General features: G+C 38.7%; 1 protein-coding gene across 1 annotated transcript in view; it reads left to right on the plus strand.

Moving 5' to 3' along the window:
- Positions 1-18,426, plus strand: part of LOC108378851 (serine/threonine-protein kinase MARK2-like) — a 404,011-nt gene that overhangs the window by 136,081 nt on the left and 249,504 nt on the right. Inside the window, exon 4 of the mRNA XM_017635164.1 lies at positions 12,067-12,183. Within this exon, the coding sequence (XP_017490653.1) occupies positions 12,067-12,183 (117 nt within the window). The remainder of the gene's footprint in view (positions 1-12,066; positions 12,184-18,426) is intronic.

Genomic DNA, 18,426 nt, shown 5'->3' on the forward strand with positions numbered 1-18,426 from the left:
GCATGGTGTAATAATAACAAGGTGTTGTCAGTAACTTAACCTCACTTTTTCGGCAGGTCTATTCCGGTCACGCATTTTAAAGTACTAGAAAAGGTACTAATTATTTACTACCTTTAATCCGTTGGTGCATACTATTTCAAATTAAATGTAGAAAAATGTATAATTACAGGCTTATAAGCCTGAATATATGTTTGTATCGGCAGCTCCACACAGCTTGGACATATATTGTAACTTTAAAAAAATAAAAGCCGTAAAATAAGGCAATTTCCTATAAGACTGTAAATGATTTTCTAAATAGATTAAAACACATAAATATCGATAATATAAGCGAATTCCTAATTTAACCATGCAGCCACTCTATTCTAGTGTATCAGTAGTTCATTTGGCTCAATATTATGACAATGCAGCAAAAGTTATTTAATATAAAAGAGCGCCTTTCCATACGATTTTTGTGTACGTTTTTTTTCCATTGATAACCACGATATCTTTTATTTTTCTACTTTTTGAGGACAAAAATTATACAAATCCAGCAATTTTAAATATTAATATTGTTCTGAAAACACCAAGTTCTTTAAAAATCGCGATAAAACGAATTACTAAAATGGAGTATTTTAGATACTATTTCCCAACGAATAGTAGTATAAAAATTAAGATCGGCAGCACTGAAAATAAGCATGCCGATCTTGTCAAAATCACAACAAACACGTTGCTACTGACAACACCTTGTTATTATTCCACCATGGGCAAAAGCCTTTCGAATATTCAAATTTGTTGTTATTAAACTGAAAGTTATTTTCGAGAAAACTAGCAACACCCGACAAAAAAACGTCAGCCTTCTTTTTAAATAATTAATCCTCCAACATATCGAGTGCTTATATTCAATACCCGCTGTCTGCGTTTTTCATAAAAATGAGATTCTAATATAAAAATCCACCTAAGACTTAACTGTCATCGGTGATGTTAATTCTGACCTTGTATCACGCTTGACAGAAGAATTTACTTTTAAATTGCAAAGTCGGAATTAACACCAGTGATGACAAATAAGACCCAGATGGGTTCTAACATCACAAAGTTGTTTTTGTGAAAATTGCAGATAGAGACTATTGAATATAAGCCCTCGATATTAGGCGTATGTGTAACTCGAAGTTACTTCGAGTACCTTGTGGAACAAACCTATTATCGAGGGTATTAGAAATATGAAACGAATCAATTGAATTCTCTCGAACGAATGAACATTTATTTCAATGAATATGTTAAGAGTATACCAGAAATACAAAGCTTATTTGGTTGATTCCCAACATTCCTCCCCAACAAAATATGCAGTGTTATAAATATAACTAAAAATAACAATTTAATCCATTGAAATAGTTAAGTTATATACATGAGATTAAGAAAGGCCTAACATTTCAACAAACTTTTGATGTTTATTCTTAGATAAATTCTTCGTCAAANATTGAAATAGTTAAGTCATATACATGAGATTAAGAAAGGCCTAACATTTCAACAAACTTTTGATGTTTATTCTTAGATAAATTCTTCGTCAAAATATCAGCTACCATCTCATTCGTTGGAGAGTAGTTGAGCTCGATTTCTTGCTTCATATATACTTCTCGAATATAATGATATATAATATCAATATATGGAGTGCAATGGGGTATAGTTATTGCGCTGGGTATGCAGTTACAGTTGCATGGCTATACTCAATCCCGACTCTTGCGTCCTCGTTCGCGCACTCTGGGCAACGTGAGCAACCCATGTGCGAGATGCGGTAACCAATCCGAGTGGAGCCTTGGGTCACGGCAGAAAGAGAGGGAGCTTCGGTGGGGCCACTCTGACTTATTCGGTTTAAGGGCTCACTGAAGTCTGCAGCGTCTGTTCACCAGTAGGTGCGGCTGCAAGCGGGTGTCTGCTTGGAGCAAGCGGCTCGCTATATAAACGTGTATTTGGTTGCGAAACCACCCCCGTCCCAGCAATGGGTTGTGCGCTGGGCTTGGGACCCGCCACGTAAAAACCACTTCCAGTGAAGAAGCAAGGCAAAGCCTCGGATGAGACCCCCCCTTATGATGACGACCACGGCAAACGTTTAAAGGACTACGATTTGAGGGCATGCACCTGGAATGTCCGGACCCTTAATGGGGAAGGTGCCTCTGCCCGGCTGGTTGATGTCCTCGTAAGGACAAAAGCTGACATCACCGCCATCCAAGAAATGCGTTGGACGGGGCAAGGCAAACAATGTCTGGGGCCTTGCGACGTCTACTACAGCTGCCATGTAAAGGAGCGCAAATTCGGAGTTGGATTTGTGGTGGGAGAGAGACTCCGTCGCCGAGTACTGTCGTTCACCCCGGTGGACGAGCGTCTAGCCACAATCCGCATCAAAGCGAGATTCTTCAACATCTCGCTCATCTGCGCCCATGCCCCGACGGAAGAGAAGGATGAGGCATCCAAGGATCTCTTCTATGAGCGCTTGGAGCGCACGTACGAGCGCTGCCCCCGTCATGATATCAAAATCGTGCTTGGCGACTTCAATGCCAGGGTGGGCAAAGAAGGGATCTTTGGAACCACCGTCGGAAAATTCAGCCTCCACGACGAAACGTCCGACAACGGATTGAGGCTGATCGACTTCGCCGGGGCCCGAAACATGGTAGTATGCAGTACTAGGTTCAAGCATAAAAAGATCCATCAAGCTACCTGGCTGTCTCCGGATCGAAAAACGAGAAACCAAATCGATCATGTTGTGATAGACGGAAGGCACGCTTCCAGTGGTTTAGACGTACGCACACTCCGAGGCCCAAACATCGACTCGGACCACTATCTTGTTGCAGCCAAGATACGCACCCGCCTCTGTGCAGCAAAAAATGTGCGCCCAAATATGCAAGGAAAGCTTAACGTCGAAAAGCTGCAATCACAACAGACAGCCAGCGCTTTCGCTACTCGACTCTCACACCTGCTCTCAGAGAGCACTCTTCAACAAACCGACATATGCGAGCAGTGGAACCACATTTCCCGCTCATTAAGTACCGCCGCCGAAGAAGTAGTCGGATTTCAGCGAGCCCGAAAGAACAACTGGTACGATGAGGAGTGTCAGGAAGCTGCAGAGAAAAAAGATGCCGCCTACAGGGCCACGCTGCGATCGGGCGCAACGCGCGCTATGTGGGACCGCTATAGGGATCTGAAGAGGGAAGCGAGACGTATTTGCCGCAACAAGAAGAGAGAGGCAGAAATACGTGAGTGCGAAGAGCTTGAAATGCTGGCCGACAGGAGGAATGCCCGAAAATTTTACCAGAGAGTTAGGCGACTTACGGAAGGTTTAAAGACCGGGGCGCACTCCTGTAAGAACAATAATGGCGACCTAGTAACTGATGTCCAGAGCGTACTTAAATTATGGAGGGAACACTTTTCCGCCCTACTAAATGGTAGCAGCACGGAAAGTTGTGGAGAAGAAGAACCCGAGCCCGCAGTCGATGATGACGGAGTCGACGTTCCACCGCCTGACTATGACGAGGTACGTATAGCAATAACGCGGCTGAAAAACAACAAAGCCGCTGGAGCTGACAGCCTGCCAGCTGAGCTATTCAAGTACGGCGGCGAGGAGTTGATAAGGTGCATGCATCAACTCTTGTGCAGAATATGGTCAGATGAACGCATGCCCGACGACTGGAATTTAAGTGTGCTCTGCCCAATCCACAAGAAAGGTGACCCCGCCATTCGCGCCAACTACCGCGGGATCAGCCTTCTAAGCATAGGTTACAAGGTCTTATCGAGCGTATTGTGTGAAAGACTGAAGCCCACCGTCAATGAACTGATTGGGCCTTATCAGTGTGGCTTTAGACCTGGCAAATCCACCATAGACCAGGTATTCACAATACGCCAAATCTTGGAAAAGACCCGCGAGAAAAGGATCGACACTCACCACCTATTTGTCGACTTTAAAGCCGCTTTTGACAGCACTAAAAGGAGTTGCCTATACGCCGCTATGTCTGAATTTGGCATCCCCTCAAAACTCATACGGCTGTGTAAAATGACGTTGAGCAATACCACCAGCTCCGTCAGAATTGGAAAAGACCTCTCCGAGCCGTTCGCCACAAAACGGGGTTTCAGACAGGGCGACTCCCTTTCATGTGACTTCTTTAATCTGATGTTGGAGAAGATAATAAGAGCTGCAGAACTGAACCGCTCAGGAACAATTTACTACAAGAGCGTGCAATTGCTGGCTTATGCCGATGACATCGACATCATCGGTAACAAAAACCGCGAAGTCTGTTCTGCCTTTTCCAAGTTGGATAGGGAAGCAAAGCGCATGGGTCTGGTGGTAAACGAGGACAAGACGAAGTATCTCCTGTCATCAAACAAACAGTCAGCACATTCGCGCCTTGGCACCCACGTCACTGTTGACAGTTACAATTTCGAGAAAGTAGAGAATTTCGTTTACTTGGGAACCAGCATTAACACCGATAATAATGTCAGCATTGAAATCCAACGTAGAATCACTCTTGCCAACAAGTGCTACTTTGGACTGAGTAGGCAATTCAGGAGTAAAGTCCTCTCTCGACGTACGAAAACCACGCTCTATAAGTCACTCATCATGCCCGTGCTGGTATATGGCGCAGAAGCATGGACAATGACAACATCCGATGAGGCGGCTCTTGGGGTGTTTGAGAGAAAGATTTTGCGGAAGATTTACGGTCCTTTACGCGTTGGCGACGGCGAGTACCGCAGACGATGGAACGATGAGCTGTATGAGCTTTACAACGATATGGACATAGTGCAGCGAATTAAAATACAGCGGCTCCGCTGGCTTGGTCATGTCGTTCGAATGGACACCGACGCTCCAGCTCTGAAAGTATTCAACTCGGAACCCGCTGGTGGTAGCAGAGGAAGAGGGAGGCCCCCACTGCGATGGAAAGATCAGGTGGAGAAGGACTTGGCTTCACTTGGCGTTTCCAATTGGCGTCAGTTGGCACAGAGGAGAAACGACTGGCGTGCTTTGCTGAACTCGGCCAAAATCGATTAGGCGGTTACAGCGCCAAAAAAAGGAGAAGAAGAATATCAATATGTTTACTGCGTGCGTTGTATACTGGATTCTTTACGAGGTGCTGCGCGCTAACATTATCTCCATTCAATATCATCGGTTTATTGTCGTAATGCAAAAACATTTCACCCAAAAGTTTTCTTATGTAAACTGCCTCCCTTGTAGCTGCTGTCAGTGCCATGTACTCTGCTTCAGTACTGCTGAGTGCGACGGTGGTTTGCTTTTTAGACTGCCAAGAAAACGCACTACCTCCCAAGATGAAAACATATCCAGTGAATGATTTTCGGTCTATCGTATCACCAGCCCAGTCTGCGTCGACGTAACATTCTATTGGCTTTCCCATCTTTTTATAGTGCAATTTGTACTTCGCCGTCTTCGAAAGATATCGCAGTATATGTTTCGCTGCTTTTTCATGCTCAACATGAGGGTCAGTATTTCTCTGTGAAAGCTTACAAACAGAATGCATTATATCAGGCCGCGTTGCAAATGCTAAATACATTAAAGATCCTATTAATGACTTATAATTTGTCTTATTAACTTGCTTGCATTGCTCGTTGTCGCATCTTACTTGAAAACCAGCATCTAAAGGAGTTGCTACGGGTTTACATTTTTCCATGCCGTATTCCATTAGTAGTTTCTTAATAAACTGTTCGTTGCTGATACTGATTCCTCCTCGATCTCCATTGCGACTTATTTCTATACCCAGAAAATGACTTCATTTTCCTTTATCGACTAATTTGAAGTTTTTAGCAATTTTTGCTTTTGTGCTTATCAACTCATCTTTATCTGTACTAGCCAACATCAAATCATCTACATAAACTGCAATAATGCTCAACACTCCCTGCGTCCTCTTTACGTAAAGACATGGCTCGCTTGCACATGGAGGAAACCCGATTGATATCAGAACGCAATCTAACTTCGCATTCCACTCTCGACCTGACTGTTTCAGACCATATAGAACCTTATTAAGTTTTAGTACACGATTCGGATATGTTTCATCAATGAAATGCTCGGGCTGTTTCATATAAACCTCATCCCGCAAATCTCCATTTAAGTTTGCAGTTGATATGTCCATCTGATGTAAATACATTTCATATTCTACAGCTAATGCAATTACCATACGAATAATTTCATATCTAACAACTGGTGAAAATGTTTCTTTATAGTTGATGCCATATTGCTGGCTGCATCCTTTAGCTACTAATCTAGCCTTGAACCGCTCGATTACGCCGTCTTTTTCGCATTTTAATGCAAAAACCCATTTGCATCCAACTGCTTTTTGATTACGCGGCAAATCAACTAAACTCCAAGTGTTGTTTTCCATTAGTGACTCGAATTCTTTAATCATTGCCTCTTTCCACTCTTCGTAATACTTTGAATTCATTGCTTCTTTGACCGTTTGTGGTACTTTCATGTCGTCATTAGATCTCATAACACCAAGAAGATTACATTTTCCGTTACAAAACTTTCATCTAAGTCTTCTATACTGTCGTTAATATTGATGGACCTTTGCTCTTCTTGCGCTAGCGGAACACATTTCTCCCCTCCATCAGTATTATCTTCTACTATACTTTCTGTAAAATCGCTCTCATTCCATGTGGCGTACTCTTTAATATCATCTACTATAGAGTTTCGATTAAAGTTCTTTGCATTTTCGATGAATGCAACATCTCTACTCACAATAACTTCGCGACTAATTGGGTCAAATAAACGATAAGCTTTTGATATCTCCGAATATCCAATGAAGATATATTCATGCCCCTTAGGACGAAACTTATGCTCCTTAGTTTTATTCAGTGCAATTGCAAGTGATCCCAATACTCTTCAATGACACACGCTAGGTTCTCTACCCGTCCATACTTCAAATGGAGTTTTATCTACAACGCTTTTAGTTGGTGATCTGTTTCGTAAATAAGCTGCTGTCATTATCCCTTCTGCCCAAAAAGATTCGTCTAGGCCTGCATAGACTAGCATGCTTCTAGCCATTTCTACTAAAGTACGATTAGCTCGTTCAGCTATACCATTTTGTTGTGGTGTATATAGTACGGTTAATTGCCTTTGAATTTCATTTCTCTTCAAAAAATGATCGAATTCCTTCTTAACATACTCGGTACCATTGTCGCTTCTCAAAATTTGTATCTTCCTGCTAGTTCTGCGCTCTACTAGCGACTTGAAAAACTTATATGTTTCAAAAACTTCCGATTTTGATTTAATAATATAAACGTAAATGAATCTCGATTTCTTATCAATAAAAGTTACAAAATATCTAGAACCTCCTAAAGAGTTCTTATTCATTGGGCCACATACATCTGAATGAATTATGTCCAACACATTCTCGGTTTGATTTACATTACTTTTCGGAAAACGTTGAGTACAAATTTTACTTGCCATACAAGTTGTACATTGCATATCCTTAGAAAACGCTTTCATATTTAAACCCTTTACCATTTCATTCTTTGTAATATGGTTCAAGCTGGAAACATTTAAGTGTCCATAACTGCCACTTCATTGCATTCTCAGTAGAAGTATTTACACCAAAACACTTGATTTTACTATCAACGACCATAAAAAGATTATTCGTATGCTTTCATCTAATAATTTCTTGACCAAATTTATCTTTAACGCTTGCATGTTTGTTGTTAAAAATTACTGTGTTCTCGTGTCTCACGGCTCTGCTTACAGGTATACAATTACTTTGCATACCTGGTACATACAAAACTTTTTGTAACGTCACCTTAAATTTCTCTGCTTTCAACGCCACGTTTCCACGTCCTTTAGCTTCGATGAAGTTCTCTCCTGTTAACACAATCTTCTCGTAGTGCTCCTCAAATGTTACGAACATGCTACGATCGCAACACAAATGCGATGTCGCTCCGCTATCGATGCACCAAGCATCTTTATCAAGCATCTGCATTGCGCCGATGCAAGAATAGAAAACATCTTCTCGTCATTTCGCATTTCTGTTGATTTCTTCTTCCGTGGATCCTTGCAGTTCGCCGAAAAATGCCCCTTCTTACCGCAATTAAAGCACTTCACATTCCTATTCCTTGTAAGCATTTTGTATTCCGGTGTCCTTTCACCCTTACCTCGCACTACATAAGCCTGCTCACTAGCATCACCTGCATTTCGTTCTAGTCCATTTTTCCTGTTACCTTCTTCCATAAGCTTCACCTTCAGTGTGTTCAACGTTGGCAGAATACCTCGTGTCTCTATCGCGACTATAAATGACTCATACGACTTCGGCAGATTTGACAGCATCATGATGACCAAAAGCTCCTCTGGTAACTTGACATTGACTTCATCCAGTTTTTCAACAATGTCCATAAATGTGTTGATGTACGACACAATATTGTCACAATTAAGCACTTTGTGGTTCAGCAAATCCTTAAATAAGGCTACCTTTCTGGCTGGTCCTCGCGGCTGATGAACTTCCTTCAGAATGTTCCAAGCTGCAGCGGCTGAATTTGCATGTTTGATGTGGTTAATTTGCGATGGGTTTACGCTTAACGTAATTGAAGCTATCGCCTTCTCGTCCTGAGATTCCCATTTCGCCACTGCATACTCAGTTATGCATTGCGACTTGACGCTTTTTCCGCTAACAATTTTCCCCAACTCTAAATGTACAAGGACGCTATTCATTTGTACATTCCATGATTCGTAGTTGGAATCATTACGCTTCTCTATTTGGCAAATAGAAGCCATCTAAAAATTGTTTTATGTAACGCAGCAAAAATATTGAATTCTATTGAAAATTTTTTCTGTAATTGATTTTCAATTCAAAGCTGAGGTGCCCATAACCTATTAGAAATATGAAACGAATCAATTGAATTCTCTCGAACGAATGAACATTTATTTCAATGAATATGTTAAGAAGTATACCAGAAATACAAAGCTTATTTGCTTGATTCCCAACAGAGGGCTTATATTCAAAGTCTCTATCTGCAATTTTCACAAAAACAACTTTGTGATGTTAGAACCCATCTGGGTCTTATTTGTTATCACTGGTGTTAATTCCGACTTTGCAATTTAAAAGTAAATTCTTCTGTCAAGCGTGATACAAGGTAAAAACATTAAGAAAATCCTAAAGTTTTTTGTTTCAATTGAAAATTCAGTACAAATGAGTACGAATTTTGAAAAATCAGGACATTAGCGTACTGATTGAAGAAATGAATAAAATCAGTACAAGAGTTGAAAAATCAGTACTGTACTTATAAAATCAGTACGTCTGGCAACCGTTTTGAGTTTGAATAGAGCTTTGAACATTCTTTTACAAATTAGTTTCAAAATCGTTCGTATTCTTTTCAGGAGGTTATCAACGATTTTTGGTAAATGTGTGCCTTAAAAATTATGCAACTATGTATTATCAATTATCAAAGAAAGTATTACGTTTACCTGCACTGCCTCTACACTAAACCTAATTTTAACAAGCTTTAATTTATTTTGCTCATCTCGCAGAACAACGAAAACGGCTATAATTTTATGTAGTTATATAGATAATTAGATACCATTGGGAAAAAATTTCCCTTGCAGCAATTTCTAAGTGGTATTTAAGTGCTCCTCTATTATTTGGTTTCATAGGGATTCGGATTCCTTCCTCATTGAAGTAGTAAAGAAATTTCGCTGTACTGTATAAATAATATCGGTGGAGAATTGGGGAATACTGAAACCTTAAGTGAAAATGAAATGTTTTATGAAGACTAACTGCCTTATGAATCTCTCCTCACGGCATATCTGCGAGACATGTAGTATTTTTTTTTTAAATTTACGAATTTCGATAATTTCATAATTAATGGTTAGATGAAATCATTTATGTACATATGAACATACATATCTTATTATGTAGCTCATTTAAAGGGGGAGGGGGTTGAGTATGGTAGCAAATAACTTGTGTCAAAACCAAGCTAATTGGACAATGTTTTCGAGTACTTCTTAAACATATATACTCATCATTTGAACCTTAAAAACATTGCGCGGAAAAGTCTGTCTTACGAATGCTAAGACATGTTTTCACATTTTATTTACTGACTTTACAATTTTTTAACGGTTGGCATCATTTTACATTAAAATAGTGCAATATTTTAGCTGCTATTAATTTCGCACAGCAAAAGTAATCATTTGACCTAATGTGCAGTGGCCAAAGAATTATAGCCGAACCACTTTTTTCCAAGTTTTAACGTATTATTTTTGTTGTCATTGAACTTTTGTTATTTTTTTATAAAAATATAGTTCCTTCTTTAACAAAACCCGTGTAAATCCAAGTTTCCAAATTTGTGCAATATTAAAAAAAATCAAAAAATGCTCGTGCAAATTTCGAACTTTTTAAAAATTCTAAAAAATCAATCGAAATTTTTAGCCATTTGAAAGTCATATTTTATTCTACTAGAATTCAATTCGCATACAGAAATATGTATTTCTTAACGTAACACAGAAATTCTTAAGTTTCTTATTGTTTAAATGAGGTCCCCTTATTAAAAATATAATAAATATTCACATCAAACCAGCAGTGTTTTACTCACGAACTATGTGTCCTCCAAGGTGGCTCGTCCTACCCGTCACAAAATGTTGTCACACCAGTCACAAGCTAAAATAGGTTTTTTTGTATTTTAAAATAAAATAATGCCATTAAAGGATAAAATGGTACTTAACATTCTACTAACTACATTCGAGAAAGCCGCTATGAACGAAATATTTATAGTTTGTCTAAAATTGGGAAACGAATCCACCAACATAGAGAAGCGGGTGTCATCGTTGTCCCACCCATCACGCTTGGAAAATGTTAAACTTCTGTGTAAATTATATAATTAAATTTTATAATTTATCATTTTCGCAATAAACTGATATCTGACTTCAAGTGTAAACAGTTTACACTTGTCAAATCATTTTTTAAGGAGAATTTACTAAAAGTTTAAGCAAAAACGAGTTAAAATGTCCCACCCGTCACTTTAGAATGCCCCATATGTATCGAAATAGTCACATTTACAGATGGAAATACATATCGTGTAAGAACACTTTAAGGTAACTACATGAATGTTACCTCTTTACTACTGAAATATATATTTTGAATTCTTTGCGAATTTTGTGAGGTAAATTTTTAAGATGTGGGTAATTGGAGGTATTTTCCCGATTTTCGTGGGTAAATTAACAGAAAAGGTCTGGCATAACTGACTGTGTGGTGTATTTGGCCTATTAGCCAAGTTGCAATGACATGCTAAAACAGTTTGTTTGAAATGGATTGACATGACATAACACCTTGTTTGAGTTAACATGACATAGCAATTCATGACATTTTTGAAAATTATATTTTTAGAGAAAATGTTGCATTGTGCAGTACTTTTGTTAATACTTGCATAAGCACATAAATATATACGAACATATCCATATATGTATGTATGTGCCAGGGATGTTGCGAATATTTGCATTCACATTCGTTATGCGAATAATTCGCATAATTTTACACATTCGCATCAAATGATACGAATATTTTGCGAATGCGAATGTGTACATGGGCAGAGCGCGCAGTTAACGACCACTAAGCACACAATCGGAGCGTAACGCACACATATATGTTAAAAGGTATTTCAATTTAACGTAGTTACATATTTTAGTTAATTTTTGTATTTTATTCGTCGAAAGTGAACAATTGCTCATTGCAGCCGACCTTGTATACGAGCCTCTAAAAATCGCCTCATGGGAGAAAAGGCAGCAAAATAACTTTATGTGAAATTTAATATGCCCCTCTTGAACTTTGACTACTAGATTAAAACACTGTATAGGTTAAGCACTGGTTCAGTGTTCTAATTATTTATAAAACGATTACTTAAGTTGATTACAGCTTTTTTAATGTTATTCCTAACATTCGAATCCTCATTCCCACATTCGCATTCCGAAAATTCGCATTCGCAATTGTGAAAAATATGACATTGTAATAACTTGCGAAACACACTTTGTACATATATTACATACATATATACATACATGCATTTTATATCACAACCACACATGTACAAATAATTTCAATGCATTTAATTTTTTCTTAGGTTGCCATAAAAATAATCGACAAGAGCCAGTTGGATTCCATCAATTTGCAAAAGGTATACCGAGAGGTTGAAATAATGAAGCGCTTGAATCATCCACACATCATTAAACTTTATCAGGTAATTTGTAAAATACTAAATTTTGTTGTATTTAATTTTCGAGACAAAGGAAATTAAGCACAAAATGATTTCAAAATAAATAGGATGTTGTGGAAATGGTCTTGGATTTGTAGTTGGAATTGCCTTTGCAAATTTTATGCTTGCTGCCATGGCAACCGTGTGCATTTTATTGTTGTGAATATACAAATGCAACGAATATGCAAATGCAAGACCATATGCACAAGTTCCTGAACAGCCCTAATATATTTCAGTTGTTTGTCCGATCGTTAAAACCGGTGTATGAGATTGGTAACTGTGCTCGTCTATCTACTAATACGATATCAATCTATCGAAATATCTTGTTAGAAGTTTGATCTCTAAAGGTTACTGTAATTTTTATTTTTTTTTATTTTACGTGTATTTTATTTTATATAATTTTATATCGGAAACAAACCAAACAGCTAACTGCTGTTGGATTTCATTTGTTTATTAGTTTTTATTCCTTGCAGTTGAACATTTTTTAAAAATTTGAGTAAATGAAGTATTGTTTTATAAAAACAAATATTAATGTATTCATATTTTTGTTCATAACTAGGGGAAATTATAAAAATGCAACGCAAAACAGCATTCTTCCAATAACAGAAATACTATAGCTGCAGAAGTCATTTTGCGCTTGTTACGTTATGTAATGGCCGCTCTCTGATGTTATTTTATGTTATGTTATGTAATGTGGTATGTTAAGTTATGTTATGTTATGCTAAGTACTAAGCTCAACTCCCCTCAACTTAACTCACCCCAACTAATTTTATTACTCCTCAACTCACCTTTTCTCATCTCAACTCTCCTAAACACGCCCTAGCTCATCTTAACTTATCTAAAGTCACTTCACTTCAATTCACTTCATCTTAACTCATCTCAACTCATCTCAACTCAACTAAACTCAACTCAACTGAACTCAACTCAACTCAGCTCAACCCACCTACCCTCCCCTTAATTTTAGTGGTTGAATTTCAACCGCTGGGCGAACACTAGTCTACATAAAATGGCTTCCTTAAACAAACGAACCGCTACCGTAACATCTATTAATTGAATAACTACTAGTACCCTCGTAGATGGGTACAGTGGCGATAGCTTTGCTATTGCACATGATCAGGCACCGTTGCAGTCTCACTTCGACAGATTTGCTGCGGGCTCATGATGGGCTAATTATCGATGCAAATAAGGAGGAGCTCGATGCTCATTTAGATATGTAGGACTAAAGTTAAGACCTATATAGCAATGCTATGGATAAAATATTCTAGACTGAACTAGCGCACAAGAATTTTGACGCTAAATTTGCTGAGGCCGACACTTGCGAGGAAATATTCAAAAGGAGATGCAGGCGCTCCCGTGACGGTCGCTACCTTGTACAAACACCGTTTCGCTTAGATGCACCAGCGCACGGGCAATTCACATCAACTGGCGTCTAGACAATTCCATCGACATGAACGGAAACGGGCTTTGAACTCGGAATTGAGGCTAAAGTATGTGGCATTTATGCGTGAATATGAAGAGCTCGGTCGTATGTACCCAATTCAAAATCAACCAGGTGATCCGTCACAGGCTTATTACATTCCGCATCATGCCGCCGGCAAAGTTCCGAGTCTTTTTAGCGCTTCCGCGAAAACATCGAATGGTGTCTCACTAATGATACGTAGCTGGCTGGCCCACGCATAAAAGATTTGCTGACCAATCTAACCCATCGATTTAGCTACATTATATTGCTTTGACCACTGATGTGGAAAAGATGTTCCGCCAGGTGCGCATTGACAAAAGGCATCAGCAATGGCAACAAATACTTTGGCGCGAGACACCTACGAGACCTGTCCGAACTTATCAGCTGGCTACTGTGACATATGGTACAAAGAGTGGCACACACCAATCTATTTGCGCAATGCAGCAATGGTTTAAATTGTTGGATTCGGAGCACGAGTGCTGCTATTGATAACATTCTTCACAACTTTTACATAGACGATTACCTTGTAAGCGTACCCACGTTGGAATTTCAATTTCCATTTATGCAATTGGAGATCAAATAACATCCATGTTTTAAACACCCTTAGTGGTGCAAGGGTTGCGTTTTTTTGCGTTTTTTTTTTCTTAGACTACATTTCGTCGGCGGATGAGCTGTTTTACCGTGTAGGCTTAACCGGATCAACATCAATCACCAAACGACAGGCACTGAGCGATGCAGCAAGATTAAACGATCCCACAGGCATGTTAGCCCCTGTTCTTCTATCTGTGAAACTCTTCATACAAAAATTGTGTCAAGCAAAACCGGAATGGGACGCACTTCTACCATCTGAATTACAACATGAATCAGAAATCAGTTGAAACAATTAGAAGAGATAAAAATTCCACATTGGCTTGGCATGCGACCTCAAGCCAAGTCAAATATATAGTATGGTTTTTGCGATGCCAGCACCAAAGCATATGCTGCTTATGCACTAAACGCAACGATGGGTAAACTGTTTATAAGATAATTGCATCGAAAACTCGAGTACACTTTCAAAAAATCTGTTTAAAAATGCGACTATAAATCGAGTATATTTTTTGCTTATTTTTAAAATCTTTTGGTAAATTTACACGATGAATATGTATTTTTCTCCTCTACACATTTTCGGGTGTAAAAATCCTTTTTGTTAGCGGCTATACACAATTCTACGGGTGAAATCAAACAGCGGATGTGTATTTTGTTATTTGTACACACTTTCGTGGTAAATTTACGCACACCACAGCAGCTATATTACACTCTAAAAAGTCCGAAATTTCAACAAACTATTCGTTGAATAATCGAGCATGTAATTTCGCGAATAATAAGGCAGGAAATCAGTAACCTACCTTTTAGCTAGGAAATTTACACTATTTTTTATACCTTTCATGAGCATGAAATGGTATTATAACTTTGGTCCGATGTTTGTAAGTACCAGAACAAAAAGAGATAGACCCATTAAAATGTATACTTATATGATCAGAACGTCGAGCTGAGTTGATTTAACCATGTCCGTCTGTCCGTCTGTCCGTCTGTCCGTCTGTCTGTCTGTTTGTATGCAATCTAGTCTCTCAGTTTTCGAGATATCCGGATCAAATTTGGTAGGTGGGTGTATTTTTATAATGTATTAATCATTTGTCGGAACCGGAAGAATCGGACCACTATAACATATAGCTCCCATACAACTGATTGTTCAGATATGAGATTTTTCGTTATAATTCATCCATTTATGTAGCTAGGACCATGAAATTTCGCGCTGTTTTCACTCATTATCAACAGAAGACTTACAGTGAAAATAACAAAGATCGGGTCACTATAACCTGCAGCCCCCATACAACTGATTGTTCAGATATGAGGTCTTTTATCATAACTCCTCCATTTATGCAGCTAGGAACATGAAATTTCGCACCATTTTCACTCATTATTAACAGAATACTTACAGTGAAAATAACAAGGATCGGATGACTACAACATATATCTTCCATACATCTGATTGTTCAGATATGGGATTTTACTGTAAAACTCCTTTATTTGAACAGCTAAAACCGATAAATTTCGTAAGATATTTTATAAATAATAATACAAAGTCTACTGAGAAAATCGTCAAAATCTATGCTGTATAAGCTTTATCTCCTATAGCACTGATTGTTCAGATACCAGTTTTTGCGATATATCTCCTTTATGTAGGAAACTAAACCCAATAAATTGTGTTACCGGTTTACATACCGATCACATAGCAGTGAAAATCACTTAGATTGGTGCCATATAAAGTATATCTTCCATACCTCTGATTGTTTAGATGCGATTTTTTATATAAGTATGTAACTCCTCTATCGATGTATGCAGATGTATTCAAAAGCAGTAATCTGTCAAAGTAAAATTTGCAGATGTTCATGAAAGGTATGAAGCCTTCGGCATAGCCGAAGACAGCGCTGCTCTTACTTGTTTTTTTATAGTGTAGCACCTTTACCTGGCGTCACTATACCTCGCTTGCAGTTGAGCGCTGGATCCGTTTATTGATGATTCAGCATTCAACATCATTCGAGTGGGTGGTCGACTAGACAACGCAGGCGTTGAGGACGGGAAACATCATGCCATCATACCTCCCACAGAGAGCACCCTAACTAAACTTATCGTATGGCAAATTCATTTTAATAGCCCAGTTATGCATACTTTGCACTGCTATACCATTTTTACGTAAAAATCAAAACATAAGATAATTCTACATTTGAAGTTCTATGCGCTGGGTAACCGGTTACACGCAAAGCCCATTTAACAGATTCCTTATGTGACAACTCTCATGCAACGCTAAGTATGCATAACTGAGCTATAACACACTGTATGGAAGCGTTCAGCTTATGCTGCACACTATTCGCCAGAAATATTGGATCCTATACGCTCGCTTTCTGGTTAAACAATGTATCCATGCCTGTACTACTTGCAGGCGGCACAAGCATATTATGATGAACCAACGAATGATGTCGTTACTAAAGCAACGCGTTACCCCCGTAACAGTATCGGGTGTCGACTATTGTGGCCCATTCAACATACCTATCGGTTCGAAGGCCATCCGCACAGTAAAGAAAACTTATGCAGCGATCTTTGCGTGTGTTACAACAACAGCGATACACATACAATTGTCAGAAGATCTTTCAGCAGAGTCGTTTCGTGAATTGACGTGGTCCATGTACCGACTTATATAATGATAATGGCACAGCCTTCGTAGGCGCAAATCGAATGAATCGATGAATGCAGAAGATCTGCACGCATGGCATGGCGATTATGCTCAACAGAACCTGGCAAATAAGGTCACAGATTGGAATTTTATCCAGCAGGAGCTCCACATCATGGCGGACTCTGATAGGCCGCCGCGGCATTCGCAAAGAAACACATACTTCGAATAGTTGGCACGCACTCTATCTACTACGACCAATTAATTATATAACTTTTTGGTACATGTAGAAGCTTGCCTATATTCCCGACCACTGATTGCACTGAATGATACACTTGCCGACGAGATGGAATTATCACCGGCTGACTTCCTGATCGGAATATCAATCGTGGCGGTGCCCGGAAAATCAATTGGTGAAATACCTTCTGTCCTATTATCGTCAGCCACGGCAGATGCAGCAGCATTTCTGGCAGCAATGGTATGAAGAGTATCTCTCTACGTTACAGACCCGATTAAAATGGCATAAGAACAATGACAGTATCCAACTAGGCGACATTCGCCACCCAGAATCTACCAGCTACATACTGGCGACTTGGCAGGGTGGTACGGTTACAACCAAGTACCGATTACTTAGTACGTGTGGTCAACATCACACATGCAACAGGCGAGTTTATGCGACCAATACAGAAAATTTTTATGCTTTTGGATCACCCGTCCAGCCGGGCAGGATGTATGAGATTTGTAACTCTGCTCGTGTATCCACTAATACTATATACATCAATCTATCGAAATATCTTGTTATAAGTTTGATCTCTAAAGGTTATTGAATTTCGTTTTTTTCTTTTACGTGTTACGGCTGACTTTTTTCATACACAATAAAATACTCTGTCTAATATTCTCTTCTGATTTCCGAGAGTATGGGGTACAGGCGAAATACTTTTTATGCATACGGGAATAATTGGCCAAAACAAAAAGTTTTATATCCGTCCCATATTTTAGTTTGTTTGGTTACTTGCACAATAGACAGCATATGGCGGGAAATTCCTCTGATACGTATTAATTTTGAGGATTAGTTCGGAGTTGGGTAAATGCAATTGGCTCATTCCATCTCAAATCACCCAGGCCGGCGGAAAGTGAATTTAAGATAGCGATAAAACTCACAGGGACTGTTCCTTGAACAATTTAAGGAGACACGTATTTTTTCTTTTTGCTCAGAAATGCGAATTTTTCGAATAATGAATTTTTTTCTTTTTGAGTACGAACGCTTCTTTTTTCCTCTCTTAATAGCAACTTTTGATGAAGTCGTTTATAACTGCCGCAAAAAAGCAAGGATTCTAACGATTTTTTTTTTAATTGCAGATATTGATCTACTGAATCGATCTAGTGAACTAAACTTCAGTAATTGTTTATTAATAATTAATTATTGTTTATAAACAAAAAAAAAAATTTTTTCAAATTGATTTTTTCCAAATTGCCACATCTTTTTTTTCTCTCAAACTTTTTTGTCTATTAGGGAATAGTATAAACTATTTTCAGTACGAGTAGCAATATGCTAAAATTC

Source organism: Rhagoletis zephyria, unplaced genomic scaffold (assembly GCF_001687245.7).
Source record: "Rhagoletis zephyria isolate East Lansing unplaced genomic scaffold, Rhagoletis_zephyria_1.1 Rzeph_scaffold_00120, whole genome shotgun sequence".
Lineage (NCBI taxonomy): Eukaryota > Metazoa > Arthropoda > Insecta > Diptera > Tephritidae > Rhagoletis > Rhagoletis zephyria.